This window comes from Chiloscyllium plagiosum, chromosome 18 (assembly GCF_004010195.1).
Source record: "Chiloscyllium plagiosum isolate BGI_BamShark_2017 chromosome 18, ASM401019v2, whole genome shotgun sequence".
NCBI lineage: Eukaryota > Metazoa > Chordata > Chondrichthyes > Orectolobiformes > Hemiscylliidae > Chiloscyllium > Chiloscyllium plagiosum.
Genome location: NC_057727.1, coordinates 14,520,329 through 14,536,867, shown reverse-complemented (window position 1 = coordinate 14,536,867; position 16,539 = coordinate 14,520,329). Strand labels below are relative to the sequence as shown.

General features: G+C 39.7%; 1 protein-coding gene across 2 annotated transcripts in view; it reads left to right on the top strand.

Moving 5' to 3' along the window:
* LOC122558865 (interferon-related developmental regulator 2-like) overlaps positions 1-16,539 on the top strand; it is a 40,709-nt gene that overhangs the window by 7,288 nt on the left and 16,882 nt on the right. Inside the window, exons 2-6 of one of the 2 annotated variants that reach the window (XM_043707726.1) lie at positions 4,478-4,537; positions 10,610-10,720; positions 11,937-12,021; positions 12,137-12,261; positions 13,759-13,916. In XM_043707726.1, coding sequence (XP_043563661.1) covers positions 4,478-4,537; positions 10,610-10,720; positions 11,937-12,021; positions 12,137-12,261; positions 13,759-13,916 — 539 coding nt within the window. The remainder of the gene's footprint in view (positions 1-4,477; positions 4,538-10,609; positions 10,721-11,936; positions 12,022-12,136; positions 12,262-13,758; positions 13,917-16,539) is intronic. The other variant, XM_043707727.1, reaches the window with a different exon arrangement.

Here is a 16,539-nt window from a genome sequence, read left to right as displayed (position 1 = left end):
CTTTTTCCACGTATGGAGTCAGCTCTTACAAGGGGGCATAGCTTTAAATTAAGGGGGGGTAGGTATAGGGCAGATGTTAGGGGTAGGTTCTTTACTCAGCGTGTCGTGAGTTCATGGAATGCCCTGCAGTAGCAGTGGTGGACTCTCCCTCATTATGGGCATTTAAGCGGGCATTGGATAGGCATATGGAGGATAGTGGGCTAGTGTAGGTTAGGTGGGCTTGGATCGGCGCAACATCGAAGGCCGAAGGGCCTGTACTGCGCTGTATTCTTCTATGTTCTATTAACTGAGGCCCACTACAGGCAAGTTACAGCTTGACAATGTTCCACTTATTCCTACTTTTGTTCTGTCCTTTAACCAGTCCTCAATCCATGCCAAAAAAAAACCCTAATTCTATAATCCTGGTCCTACAAAAACATTAAGCTTTTCAAATTTCCTTTCTTAAACCTGTATTGAAAAATGAACATTAATGTCAGGCTTTTCAGTGGGAATTACTTCACACAAAGGATAGTGGATACCTACAACTGTCCCTCCCACAAAGCTATTGTAAATTCAAAACTAAGATTGATCATTTCCTATTAGGGCAGGACTATTAAGATACAATTGAAGCATGGAAGGCCATGAAGGGTCTTGATAGGATAGATGGGTTTATTTGAAAGTACTATCTTTCGGAAAGCTGCTGCTGCTTCAGGCAACTAATGGGGCAGGATCATAAGACACAGAATTTATAGCACAGGATTCTAGTGTCATGGAACTGATATGGTATATTGAACAAACCTAGATTGCTGTTAAGACTTTCATCTTTTAGAATAGGTTGCAGATTTCAGTTCATTAATATGTAAATCCCAGAACCTCTTTCAAGTCACATTCCCGAGATAACTTAAGATTTTTTAAATAAAAGTGACAGCTCAGACAATGCATTAAAGGTGTGAGGCTATGGTCTGTTTGTATTCCAATCTTGAGTCAGACTGGTTCTATTTCTAAAATAGGAATTTATAAAATGTCATTTGGATTTTGGATTTGCACATACATTCTACTTTGTTTAAAAAGCACACAGGCAGTCGATCTGTGTGACATTTTATAAATTCCTACTTTGGAAATAGAACCAGTCTGACTCAAGATTGGGCGGCACGGTGGCACAGTGGTTAGCACTGCTGCCTCACAGCGCCAGAGACCCGGGTTCAATTCCCGCCTCAGGTGACTGACTGTGTGGAGTTTGCACGTTCTCCCTGTGTCTGCGTGGGTTTCCTCCGGGTGCTCCGGTTTCCTCCCACCATCCAAAGATGTGCATGTCAGGTAAATTGGCCATGCTAAATTGCTCGTAGTGTTAGGTAAGGGGTAAATGTAGGGGTATGGGTGGGTTTAGCTTCGGCGGGTCAGTGTGGACTTGTTGGGCCGAAGGGCCTGTTTCCACACTGTAATCTAATCTAAAAAGAAAGATTGGAATACAGACAGACTCTAACCTCACACCTTTAATACATTGTATCAGCTGAGATGTCAACCTTTTTTTATAAAACCTTAAGTTATCTCTGGAATATGGCTTGAAGGAGGTTCTGGGATTTACGTATCAATGAATTGAAACCTGCAACCCATTCTAAGTGATTAAAGATTTAACAGCAGTCTAGGTTTGTTCAATACATCTGCATCAGTTTGATCTTTTACTACAAATTCTGTGTCTTATGATCCTGCCGAAGTAGCTACCTGACAAAGGAGCAGTGCTCCAAAAGCTTGCATGTCTGTGGGGCAGCACAGTGGCTCAGCAGTTAGCACTGCTGCCTCACAGCACCAGCATCCCAGGTTCGATTCCAGCTCGGGCCACTGTCTGTGTGGAGTTTGCACATTCTCCCTGTGTCTGTGTGGCTTTCCTCCAGGTGCTCAGGTTTCCTCCCACAGTCCAAAGATGTGTGGGTCAGGTGAATTGACCATGCTAAATTGCCCATAGTGTTAGGTGCAGTAGTGAGAGGAAAATGGGTCTAGGTGGGTTACTCTTCGGAGGGTCAGTGTGCAGGCCGAAGGGCCTGTTTCCACACTGTAGGGAATCTAATCTAATCTTCCAAATAAACCTGTTGGACTATAACCTAGTGTTGTGTGATTTTTAACTTTGTCCACCCCAGTCCAACACTGGCACCTCCTCATCATATTTAAAACAAGCCCATAGTGTTAGGTGCAGTAGTGAGAGGGAAATGGGTCTAGGTGGGTTACTCTTCGGAGGGTCAGTGTGCAGGCTGTAGGGAATCTAATCTAATCTTCCAAATAAACCTGTTGGACTATAACCTGGTGTTGTGTGATTTTTAACTTTGTCCACCCCAGTCCAACACTGGCACCTCCTCATCATATTTAAAACAAAGATAAGGTAAAAAAATGTTCTCTGGTTGAGTCTTGGCTCTTCCTGAAAAAGGAATGGAAGCAGAGTCTGAATATTTAAGGCAAAAGTGCATAGATTGTTAGTAAGCAAGGAGATGAAAGGGTACCAAGGCAGGCAAGAATGTGGATTTGAAGTTCTAGACAGATGAATCATGATCATCTTAAATTGCAGAGTGGATTTGAGGGGTCAACTGGCCGACTCTTGCTCCTTTCTGCACTAAAGCTGCCTGCAATAGATCCTGCAAACCTGCCGGAAGAAAGACATACCAAAACCAGCATCCTCGACCAGACCAACATCCCCATCATAGAGGCACTGACTATCCTTGGTTGGCTATAACGGACTGGGCACGCCAACTGCATGACTGACACGAGACTCCCCAAGCAGGTGTTGTGCTCCCAGCTTCGAAATAGCAGGCAAGCCCCAGGTGGATAGAGGAAGTGCTTCAGTGATGACCTCAAGGTCTCACTGGCAAAGTGTGGCATTCCCACAGACTAGGGCGAATTACTGTCCCAAGACCCGCTCAAGTGGAGGAGGAGCATCTGGGAACAGTCAAGCACCTAGATATTTGCCATCAAGGGGGTAAAAATGGAAGCCAGGTGAAAACAGCAAAAGGAGCGGGCTACCACACGATTGCCCAAGTCACTACCACTGCCTGCTCCAAGTGAAACAAAACCTGTGAAAGCCGCACCAGACTGTACGGCCATGTGGACTCATCCAGAGAATGGAAGACACTCATCCTCTTCTGCAAAGGACCGCCGATGATGATGGTCCTGCTCCTCCTACTTGTGTTTGTAAAGTGCCTACTGAATTGAGATGTTGATCTAGTAGTGTCATGAAACAGGTTAAGGGGGTTGAATGGCTTAATTGTATCACTATTGCGTTGTCATGATCAAAGCCAAGCCACCAGGTGTTTGTTCACTGGGGTTTAGCATGAAAGTTAACTTGTCCTGCTTGTGTGCTTCCAGCTGGTTGCTGAGATCTACTGAACAAACATTTCAGTATACAACTATTAGAATGAGGAATGGAGTGTTGTTTAAAAACAAGAACTAAATCAAACTTGAAATGATCATTTTAATGCAGTAGTATTTGCATTTATCTTACCAAAAAAAGTACACATTTGATTGCCTGACAAATATACTTGTCTTTTTTGGGGAGAAAACAAAACAAACATTGCAATACAGTATTGCTGCAGGCTTATATAAGTGAAGCTTACTTTAAGGTGAAATTATTGCATAACAGAATTATACAAAAAGGTGTCACTTCATTCTGATCATGGCTACTGATCCAACTCAGTCCCTTGGATCCAAGTGCTATATCCTTGACATCATAGTGTTTTAGCTTTTGACTTCTTTAAACCATAGACTTTCTGTGGTAGCAAACTCCACAGGCTCGCCACCCTTTGGATGTAGAAATTTCTTTTTATCTCAGTCCTAACAGGTTTATCCCATATCCTTCCATTGTCAACCACAGCAAGGCTCAAAGGACTTTTTTTTTTGTTTTCATGAACGTTTTGTTTGTTCATGGAGTCTTGCTATTGAACTCTAAAACAATGAGAATTAATCGAAATGGCCTTGACTGTAAGGCTACATTTTGTACTGAATGTCATAATTCTTTTTAAAAATGCACCAGGTGTTTGGCAGGACTTTATCTCATTTATGTAACAGTTTGTGAGAAATATCGTGCTCTTCAAATATAAATGCCTATAATTTCTCTATGCTTTACATATATCATGTATGATGGCAGCAGTGGTAAATTCCCCATTTCAGAGGGGTTAGTTTTGAGATTCAAGGATAAGGGGCATCTGATGTCAGTGGTAATGTTTAATTGATAGGCATCTAAGGGTAACAAGCAACTAATAAGTTGGCATGGGTAAGAATACATCAATTGTTGTTGAAAAAATTAGCCAAAGCTCTGTTGTTTGCATGATTTGTAATTTAGCTGCTTGAACAAAAACTGTACAGAAAAATTGTTTCTAAAAAATCAGTTAACATTTGGAAACTTATTCAAATGACATTATTATATTAAATGTTGATAATAGTGAGCATGTTAGCAGCAAGGGGAAGAGCTACCATGTTTGACCTTAAAGTGGTTTTCCAACTTTGTTTTTAACAGGTTCTTTGAGACATGAACTACTACAGCTGAAGGTTTCAGCCAAAGTAGCTCAACAGAAAGGTACACAATCATCATATGTCTGTAACCTGCATGGTGCATGGCCGTTATTGCTTTCTTTGCAGTTGTGTGGGTTTGAAGAAATTGGTTTTCCTATTCTTTTGGATTAACAGCAAACATTAAAATATAAAGCCGTACGTATATCCCCAGTAATCTACTATGAAAATATCTGATTGAGTGTAATACTAAGAGTGAGCCAGATCAATTCCAGATTCAGTTCCTATTTTGTTAATTGATCTCAACCCAGTATGTAACTGAGCTCAGTAATTGGCTTTGGGGGGAGGAAAGGGTAAAATCAGCGAGAATTCCTGAGAACATCATGATAAATGTGCCTTTGTGCACAATGATTGCTAACAGGATTGGTGCAGAGTGAGTCAGTTCAGAGGCAAGCAGTGGCAAAAGGTGTATGGTGGGATTGGGATATTGAGGAAGAGAATATAGGATGGGTCAGCAAGAGCAAAGTTCCCAACTACTTCATTGCCACCCTGTTTTTCATACCAGATTCTTCAACATCATGCCCTGGCCCCACTCGTTTACACACATTTATTTTCCACTCCACTATTGATTATTATAGAAAGCATGTGTACTAACTTGAATTAAGACTTGTAAGATATTCTTCCAAACTTATCCTGTCATGTTCCTATTGATCATAATGTCATGGATTATTCTCTGTCTTGTACAAGCTTATGTTACTCTTTTTATTAGTTAATTTTACCTGTTTCAAGCAATATGATAACATTGTGATCAATAGACTTAAATACAAAATGAAGAGTGCAGTTTCAATTTTTTGAGTTTTCATTTCTGTATTTTGCAACATTCTGTAATTATTTGTATATTGATTTTTTTTTGTCTGGGAGAGAAGAGAGTGGTGGAGATTCTTGTTTTTTTTCCTCCTTGCTTGTTTAAATATGTATGAAGTTATAGTCAGTTTAAACTTTTGCCATACTGCAATCCATAGTGGCTATACTGCAATCCAAAGTTTGTGAGAAGATTTGTAGCTCGGGTGCTCATTGTTGTCGTTCTGTTCGTCGAGCTGGGAATTTGTGTTGCAGACGTTTTGTCCCCTGTCTAGGTGAAGTCCTCAGTGCTTGGGAGGCTCCTGTGAAGCGCTTCTGTGATGTTTCCTCCGGCATTTATAGTGATTTGTATCTGCTGCTTCCGGTTGTCAGTTCCAGCTGTCCGCTGCCGTGGCCGGTATATTGAGTCCAGGTCGATATGCTTATTGATTGAATCTGTGGATGAACGCCATGCCTCTAGGAATTCCCTGGCTGTTCTCTGTTTGGCTTGTCCTATAATAGTAGTGTTGTCCCAGTCGAATTCATGTGGCTTGTCATCTGAGTGTGTGGCTACTAAGGGTAGCTGGTCGTGTTGTTTCGTGGCTAGTTGGTGTTCATGGATGCACCCTACTGCGAATCCTCTTGCAAGGATGCCTGCCTTGAAGAAGTTTTCTTCCTCTCTCTACAAGAATCTCAGGGAATTCCTAGAGGCATGGCATTCATCCACAGATTCAATCAATAAGCACATTGACCTGGACCCAATATACCGGCCACGGCAGCGGACAGCTGGAACTGACAACCGGAAGCGGCAGATACAAATCACTATAAATGCCGGAGGAAAGATCACAGAAGCGTTTCACAGGAGGCTCCCAAGCACTGAGGACTTCATCTAGACAGGGGACGAAACGTCTGCAATACAAATTCCCAGCTCGGCGAACAGAACCACAACAATCCATAGTATCTGATCTCATTTGGAACAATTGTACTTAGATTTGAAAGGTGTTTTTGTTTCTTGTACCATCCTTAATTACAGTTTGTGTAATTTCCTTCTCAGTGTCAAATTTAACAAGACTTTCCAAATTCACTTTGCTTCAGCTTGCTTTAAGTATTTGGTTTATGTTGTCCTCACACAGAGCTTAAAGTTGATATTGGAAAGGCTTTTTTATTTAAAAATGGGCTCCACTTGCAACTTTTCTACATATTGAGTATGTCAATAATACATTAGGTGTAGACTTTGTAGACAGTTTGTTTTTGTTACTACAAAGTAAGTAAAGTCACCGTAGCTCCAAAGGAACATAGCGTTGCTGTCATTTGAGAGAGAGAGAGAGACGACCGGTGGTGGTTTAACCTAAGGGTCACCACATCTCTGACAAGCCCACAGTGGCGTCACTTTGCATTGCAGATTGGCAGTCCAGCCAACTGAGCTGACTGATCCCCATTACCAAGAGTATGCATAACAGTGCAGTAGTACTGAAACGTGATTCATTGCAACAAAGGTTCTGATATGTACGATTTGAAAGAGTGTTGTGTTGTTAAAAAAATCTGTGTTTTTCTAGCATGGTACTTTGAACATGCTAGTTACATTCCATTCGAACACCAGCTAAACAAGTGAACACCTTTCTGTTGTTTACCTTTCTCCATCACCAAATGTGTAGTTTTCAAACCAAGTCCTAACTTACAAACTGAAGGCTGTATTTGTACTCCAGCCATGGGGATACTAAATTTACCAAATACCTCGTTTTTGTTGTAATGGAACAGGACAAGATTGAAAGATTGGAGTATACCTTCAGTTGTATATGCAAGAGTTTGTCAAAAATGTCACTTCATATATCCAAAATAAATGTAGATCAGTCTTATTAACTTGAATTGTCGCTGATTGGAGATGCTGAACTTAAGCTAAATTGTAGCACTTCATAATCGGATGGTAACCTGTTTTTGCTTACTACAATGTGAAATTAAAGGTATGATGTAGAATGATTATTAAAACAAAGTCTAAAAATCTGCCCTCTAGCTTGCAGGATTTTATGTGTATTAAAGATTATACTTGAGAAGTTACTTTATGTACTTGACATTATATAAGAGAAGGTACTTTATGTACTTGACATTATATAAGAGAAGGTACTTTATGTACAAGAGATAAAAGTATGAGAATGGCTGGTGGTTCTTTGAAAATATTTGCATTGTTAGGTGATCTGAATTTTCTTTAATTCTCACCTGCAATATATTTATTTTCTTCAAGAAGCTGCCATTCTAGGAAGCCTCTGCATTGTTGATATTTAGTCTGGACAAATAATTTGGTTTATTTCAGTACAAGGTTGTTTGTTAATTCTGAACATGAAGTGTTCAGTCAGTGCAGTCCTGGAATGATTTTTTTTTTGATCACTGTGACAAGTTTTGATTTAGTAAGGAAGTAGTCTGGAAAGGTTATCGAGATTTTGTTAACATCTCTGTTTGCAAAATATATGAATTTTACAATTTAGACATGCATATGTAATGTGTTCCTTACATATTACAAAGGTGCTAAATCCCCTTCCATCAGTGTCTATAGAAACTGTGCTGAAGCCTACTCTTCCCCCAGTTAATCTTTTGAGAAATGTTGATTCAGAAACTTATTTATTTTCAGTCCTTATTTTGAACTTTAGAATTGGTTTTAGTCCACCAAAAAGTTTAACCAGTCCAGTCATGAATAAGATGACTAATTGATTGGTGAATTTGCACATTCCTTTCAGCATCTGAGTGATTGTATCTTTGTGGTAGTTGATATCTTGAGATGCTGCTACTTTAGAAAATTCTTTTATGTTTTGATGAATAGCCCCACACTTCAGTTCTAGCAATTTATCCTATTGTTACAGTAACATGTGACACTTGTTGAGGGTCAGTGTATTTATTACACAGATGTTTTCCAGCTGCCTCTTATGCCATTAGGAACTTTCCAATATTAATATATAACAGATGTCACAAATAATTATTAAGTTATCAAACGCTTGCGCTGATTGACTGACTGTTGAAGGAACCTGTGGTTAATGATATTGTCACCCTATTTCAATACCTTTGATTAAAACCCCATGACTATTTTCTTTGATAAAAATCAATTAATAACCTGAGAATAAATTCTTAATATTGGAAAATGGATCATCTTTGCTGATGATGGCAAAAGCATTTAGATCCAGGCTGCTATTGTATTTGCAGTTAGGATGTTATAACCGGTTTTTTCCTAATTACCTGTAATTTGTTCAGAGATGCTATAATACCTCTGGCACAGGTGGAACTTGAACCCTGGTCTCTCACTCCAGGGGTAGGAACATTACCAGTCTTATAATAAGTGGCTAAGATCCACGATATAAGATCATGGGAACAGGCATAAGTCATTCATCCTCTTGAGCTTGGTCTCTCTTAACTGAGATTATGGGTGGTCTTAACTCCATTTGACTCTCTGGGCACCATACCCCTTAGCACTGATTGCTTTTAAAAAAATCTAACTATCTCAGTCTGAGAATTGTTAGTGAAGCCTTTTGTAGAAGAGAGGGTGGGTGCTCTTTGTGAGATTGTTCTGTGTTCTTTGCTGAATGGACCTAGTTTTAATTTTAAATTTATGTCCTCTTATCTTAGTTTGCCCCACCAAAAAAAAGTACTTCTCTCAAACTACCCAATCAGTTTCTTTCAAAAGCTTTGAAATCTCTGTCAAATCATGTTTTAACTCAGACTAGTATTCAATAGAATATACTATGTTGAAATTGCTCAAATGAAACCTAAGTTGATGGTATTTTAATGAATCTGTACCTCATTCCTTGCAAGATCAAGATAAATATTTGTCAATTTTATGTAATTAATCTATGGAGGGTGGCTGTTTCAGGAGACAGTCTCCAAGTACCCCTCTCCCTTCTTGATGTGTCGCAGTATCCATCACCAGCACTGCACCTCTAAGCTGAATTTCCTCAAGAAGCCAACACTTGCTGCAGATTTCACCATGGATTATGCTGACACCAGCTCCCACATATTGCAACATATTGGCTGCCAAGCCATCTCAGAAATAATCAACTTCAATTTAAATATTTTAAGTGAATTTCTTGCCTTTATTATTCTTAGTGGTAATAACATCTGATTTAAACCACTTGGCTAATCAAAAGGTACACTGAAGAAACCTTCTTATCACCTACCTTTCTTTGACATCAAACTCCGCTCTAACACATAGAAACAGATTGAAGAGGTTTTCCTGCCATCATTGCCCTTCTCAACCAGGAGTACACTTCATAAAGTTGCTGTCCCCATGCACGCTCACTCTTCATGAAGTTGGTGTTACATAAAGATGTGATGTTGTTTTCAAATCCACTAGAACCTTGGTGGAATCTAGAGAATTTGTGAAGATGACTACCAATATATCTATTGTCTCTTCAGGGGGACGTTTGTAGCCTTTAGATCTGTTTAGTTTTCTTGGTAATTTTCTCTAGTAATTGTGGTTATTTTAAGTTCCTTCTTCCCTTTTACCTCTTCATTTGGTAATATTCTTGGGATGCTTTTTATGTCTTCTACTTTGATCCCATTTTGATGTTTATAAATTGATGTGACAACAGAGTGAGGATGGTAGGGATGAAGGGGGAGGCAGCAAAATTGTGCTTGTTCCAGCAGATACTACAATAACAAAGCTAAAGTCTTGCCTTGGAGCATGCCGGGTAATTGTACTTCACTTAAAAGTGATTAATTAAAGGAGTTGCTCCACAGGTGCCATTAGCAGGCTGTGACTGATCAAGCCCAAAACTGACCCCCACTGGGGGTTAAGCTCTATTGTTTGGGAAATGCTACTATGCTAGCTTTTTTATGCCTTTTTTTTATTTTCAATATATTTTGCTAGCTTTAGAAATTTGCCAAATATCTGACCTACTACTAATGTTTTCAGTATTAAATGCCTTTTGTGTGTCACCATCCTTAACTATATGGAGTCAGATACCGGAACTCGTCATAGAGTTGTGTAACTTTAAGAATTAAATGTAATACTTTGACATGTATTAAATTTTTTTGGTAATTAGTCATGATTTTTCAAATAATATGCCTCCAGTAACATCTTTTATGTCTCTGTTTCATTACAACTTGATATTACTTGCTCACCAACCTTTTTTTGCTATTTCATTCTACTCCTTCTCATGTTTCTCTCTCTCTCGTCTCTAGTCTTTGAAAACTTTTAATATGCAATGGTTTGCAAATGCATGTTTGCAGTCTTAAAACAACAATGCTTCCACTATCAGGTCAGTCACACTACTGTACTTTTACTACAGAAACACATCACTTTCCTATATATTTGCAGGAGGGCAGAATGGAATTAAAGGGGACACTCACACCAGTGATGATGATCTCGCCAGTGAAGTGCTCAGTCATTGCAGCAGTGCCAGTGAGACGGCCAGTGTGCCTGAGGAAGGTACTGATAACATCCATTATCTACAGTGTTTAAAGTTTCAAGGCTTTGTATAAACTTAAAACAGACTTGGAGCACTTCTGAAACATTATGCAAATTAATCACAATTGCTGATTCTCCATAACTTTCTAATCTCCTTTCATACATGCAATCCCAATTAGCACTTCTGAAGAGAGAGGAAAGAAGGGTATGAAATTCATTCTCACCTCAATTAGAAGGATAAAAGGCAAGATCTAGATCTGCATTTGACTTTGAAAAATCCCATGCCTCAAGGTGTTGTACTTTCACATTATAAAATTAAGTAACTGGCTTCAAGAGGTTAAGAAGTTGTGGACAATCAGTAATTGTGATTAATTTGCATGATGTTTTAGAAGTGTTCTAGAGCTAGCCTCATCCCTAGCCGTGCACTTATGGCAAATTTCCCATGTATGTCCTGTCGAGGGAAAGCAGAGTACATTCTGTTTGATCAACTACTACTCCATCAGCCGCCTCTTATTAGCAAAGTGACGGAAGCAGTTATTGACAGAGCTATTTATCCAGGGGTGCTTATTTAACAATAACCTCACTGATGTTTGGATTGGATTTCACCAGGGCCACTTGGCTCAAAGCTCATCACAGGATTTGTTCAAATTTGAACAAAGGCAGCGAATTTCATTCGTGATCTGAAAAGGTTACATTTAACATCAAGGTAGCATTTGACTGTGTTAGGGAGTCAGTGAAGTCAATGGAAATCAAGATGAACACTTTCCACTGATTGGTATAATATCAAGCACAAAGGAAGGTGACTGTGGTTGTTGAAAGGCTATTCATTTCATGCCACATCACTTGCCACTTATCAACTCAAACCTGAATGTTGTCCAGACCTTGCTGACAGGGCATGAACTGTTCTGTTATCTGACCATTTGTAAATGGAACTGAACATGGTAATCAACAGTGAGCATTCTCACTTCTGATCTTATGATGGAAGGAATATCTTCTGTTGAAATGCTGTTATTTGTCTCAGTCTTTGTTAATGAGTTCCACATTCTAACCACTAATTATTTTGTAAGAGCAAATTTTGCAATTGTATGTTGCACTGCTCTTAAGAGTCAAATATCTGGATGATGATAAGGCAACTTGCAGTGGAAGGTTCTGTAAAATGGTCTTTTATTGTTGAAGGTTTTATTTGCCCAAGCAGATGGGGCGAATTGGCAAACATCATTGTTTTCTTTTTGTTTAGGAGGTGAAGGTACTAATGAACAAATGGCCCAGGAGGAAGCAGAAAATAAATTGAAGGAATGTATTGATAATACAATGGATAAAAGGTGAGGCAGACATGAGTGCATTGCATTTACTTGTAGGCTGTCAGAGCTTTCCAGATATAGTAGCTAGAGTTGTTTGGCTTTTATTGTGTTGCATTAATCTATTTTCTATTTTTAGTGCAAAGGTACGACAAAATGCTCTTGAAAGCCTCAAGTTAGCATTTTCTTCAAAGATTCTGGCAGATTTTTTGGTGGAGAGGCGAGTTACTCTCACTGATTGTTTGGAACGCTGCTTAAAGAAAGGTATGAATATCTTGTTAAATTGATGTAGAAGTTTCAAAGATATCCGCTTTGAAGAAATGGCTGGTAGATCCTTACTTTGCTGATCTATTCTTGATTATAATGCAATACTAGTCATAATCTAACTTCATCCTCACCAGAAAAGTTCAAATTTTACTATGGTGAATTACTGTTAGATTTTAAATTGAAATGACAATCAGTAAGTCAGAGTGGACAAAAAGTTAACAGTTGGAATATAATGTTGGGAAATGACAGGTTAGGCACTTTGGCCAGAAGAATAGAGAGGCTGAATGTTATTTAAATAGAGAAAGACTGAAGGAAGCCACAGAATAGAGGGATTGGAAATCCTAAAATGAATCCAGGTTCACCAGGTAATAGGGCAGGCAAATGGAATACTGATCTTTACTTCAGACGGAATGGAGTATAAAAAGAGGGAGAGTTTGCTAAAACTAGTTAGACCATGACTGGAATATTGTGAACAATTTTGAGTCCCTATTATCTAAGGATGGGCATGCTCATGGGTAGTTCAGAGAATGTTCATAGGTTGATATCAGGTATGGACGGATTATATTATGAGGAGAGATTGAGTAGGTCTGAACCTGTGCTTGTTAGAATAAAGAATAATAAGAGTTGCCCCTATTTGAAACATAAGAGATTCTTGTGGGACTTGATTAGTTAGATGCAGAAAGGCTTTTATACCTTGTTTGGGACCAAAGAGATTGGATGAGGAATTTCGTCTCTGAGGCTCGTGATTTTGTGGCATTTATTACTGCACAGGGCTGTCAATGCTGGGTTAAGCATATTCAAGACTGGGGTATACTGATTAAAATCCAATCATGAAATTCGGGGTTATGGGTATAGGGTAGGAAAGTGGACTGGAGAGCTATCCGATCATCCATGATCTTGTTGAATGATGGAGCAGACTCTGGGTTGAATGACATGCTTTTACTCCTTAAGGTCAAGTAGCATTTGTGGAGAGAGCAATTAAGGTAGCATTTTGCAATTATTTTTCATCAAACTGGAAAATATCGGCGAAGAACCATTCTTAAGTGGAGTGAGAGAAAGAACAAAAATGAGAGGCCTAGGATAGAGTGGGTGAATAGTGGTGGAATTAAGTGACAATCAGGACAAAGTACATTGAAAAGACTGTGGTGTTGCACTAGTTCCTGCACTGACCTTACTTTCCAACATTGAAACACACTTCAAAATTGTATGCTTCCGTACACATATAGAATATGGTCTTTCCGTGTGACATCAAACATAAATTTGTGATGACATGTTGCGTCTGCTATTGTTTGCATGTGTGCTTCTGGATTAACTCTGCAGCTGTCTGCAGTTGGGAGTATCTGCACACACTGCTGTGCAAAAGGATTGATAATGGAACAAAGATAGAAATGAAAGATGAGCCAAGCAAAGGTGTAAATGATCACCTCAGAATCTGGGTGTTAAAAGCTGATTAGGTTCAAATACAACTTTAATTTCATATTTGCTTTTCTTAAGGTAAGGGTGAAGAACAAGCCATTGCAGCGACTGTCATATCCTTACTGTGTATTCAGCTGGGATCGTGCAAAGAAGGAGAAGATGTTTTCAAAACCCTGAAATCTGTCCTAACTAATATCTTTACTGACAAATCATCTAGCTTGGCTGCCAGACACAGTGTAAGTACTGTATTTTCTAAGTGATACTTCAATATTTGGTCCTTAGGCCCTTGTGAGATTGGAACGTTGTTAGTGGAACTGCAAGAATATTGAGAGATTACTTTTTTAAAAGTAATTTAAATTTGATATTAAATCTGTGATAATAAAGTATCTTTCAGAAATGAGTGATTCGTGCTGTAGAGCTTACTGTAAAAGATTCTGGGACACAAAACAGTTGTGGAATTGTGCATTCTTCAACCCTGCCTTTTCCTTAAGACCAGTGCAAGTTTGTCGAACAAGCAGCTCATGTGCTCCTATGTAACTTGCCCAGCCTTTGTAAAAAGCTGCTCTCCCCTCTCTCGTGTGCTGCAAAATTAGGTGATTTACTGGCTCGCTGGCAAATCACAGGTTGAATAGGTGTGTCGATTGTTGGGAACTGAGTGGGTAGTGAATAGTTTGCTGGCTGACTGAGGCTTTTCTGGGTAGGTGTGAGTGGGGACCTGCAATGGAGAATGGCTGTTGGGTCCACACTGACTTGCTGCGAGGGAGAGGGGGAGATTCAATAGCAGAGTTGGCTGGGTGGAAACCCCAAGACAGGTGAAAAGCAACCCAACTCCTATTTCAATTGAATTCTACTAAGGCCACTTTAGATTGAACCCCACTATGGTCATTAAATCCAATTCTTTGGCTTGGCCTCAGTCCTCGCCTACTCCTCTGGTGATCAGCACCAGCGGTTAGTCTTTTTCTTTCAAGCTCTGTTCCTTAACCAGAGAGGCAATTTTTTTTAGTTTAACTCTGGCTTGGCACTTTTTAATGGTAAACTTTGTTCATTACTCAATTTATTGACAGAATTATTGCTTTGGAATTGTTTATTCCTGAAATTTGCTCTTGTGGCAAACCTCACTTTTTGAATTTGCTTACCTAATAGCCCTCAATGCAGCAGAGATTTGTGGCCCCCTGTGGGTAAGGTTTGGACAGTCTTGCTCTGGGACCTATAATCACTCAGTTGACTCCTATCCAAAGTTACTTTTCCTCTCATTGCTGAAGTTTTTTAAAATTTGTTAATAGAATGTGATCATCTTTGGCGAGGCCAGCATTTATTGTCCAACGCTGGTTGTCCTTCAAAACAAGCTACCTTCTTGAACCACTGCAGTTCCTTTGGTGTTCGTAGAACAACAAATCTGCTAGGCATCGAGTTCCTTCACGACAATGAAGGACTGGTGATTTATTTCCAAGTCAGGATGCTGACTAGCTTAGAGGGGAACTTGTAGGTGGTCGTGATCCTGTGTATCAGCTGTCCTTGTCCTAGATAGAAGAGGCTGTGGGTTTGGAAGCTATTGTCTAAGGAGCTTTGGTGAATTTCTGCATCTTGTAAATGGTACGTATTGCTGTTACTAAGTATTGGTGATGGAGGAAGTGTATGTTTATTGATGTGGTGCCAATAAGTGGGACAGCTTTGTTCCCAGATGGGATTAAGCTTCTTGAGCATTGAAGCTGCACTCATTCAGGCAATTGGACAGTATTCTGTCACAGTCCTGAGTTGATCCTTGTAGATTGCTGAAGTTTGGGACAAAGTATCAGCTGTCAGCACAGCGCTTCCCTAACTTTTTCCCACCATGGACCCATTTTGGTACCTGAAAGTTGTCAAGTTCCCATTCCTGAGTATGTGGACGAAAGAAAGCTTGAGAGAAGTAGGATTGAAAGCTACTGAATCCACAGGGTTATAAAGCAAAGAGCACCAACGTTACTTTTTAAGACCCAACTAAGCCCAACAAGATCAGGCAGTTCGGCCATAGGCTTTGTGAAAAGAAAATGCGTGATTCATGATTTAAAGGCCACACAGCATCCATTGCTGCACTGGAGCTTTCAATCCCAAACTTTTCACTGCTAACCCCACTGAGGGTCACAACCAACAGTGTGTGGAGCTCAGTGTTTTTGGTAAATGAATTTTAGACAGAGTCAGATGTTCTGTTTAATTTAACTGTTCCATGTTTTTGCTTTGGGGCTCTCAGGAAACAGATACCAGCACCAGTTGTCACAATTCCAGAAAATCCTATCATTGTTTTTTGTCACAGACATATAAATAACATAGAATGCTGGATTTGTCTTATTATTTGGTATTTTCTGTGATTAATCCCATGGTCATCAGCAGCTAGGTACAGAGCAAACTAAGTTGACAAAACAAAGGATCTTAGAACAAAGCACGGACTGAATTTAATTGAGCTCTGACGGGTTTGAGCATTGTACCTATCTCCACCAACCTATGCAATAATCACGTGAATCAGAATAAAATTTACTGCCTTGTTTGTAGGTCACCATATCTGCATCAGCATCTGTCAAAGCCTATAAATGTGCAAAATGTCACCGCACAATGTCTGATGCTTTTGATTTGATTCACAACATTCTTGTTCCTGACTAGGGTACTGTGACTGTCCGAAATTGACTATTATCAGACCAATGCATAAAGAATGGCTTATAACCTTTTAACTCTCCCTTCCCACTCTGCCGGGGACATGCAGGTCCTGGGCCTCCTCCACCGCCACTCCCTCACCACCCGATGCCTGGAGGAAGAACGCCTCACCTTCCACCTTGGAATACTTCAATCTCGGCATCAATGTGGACTTCACCAGTTTCCTCACTTATT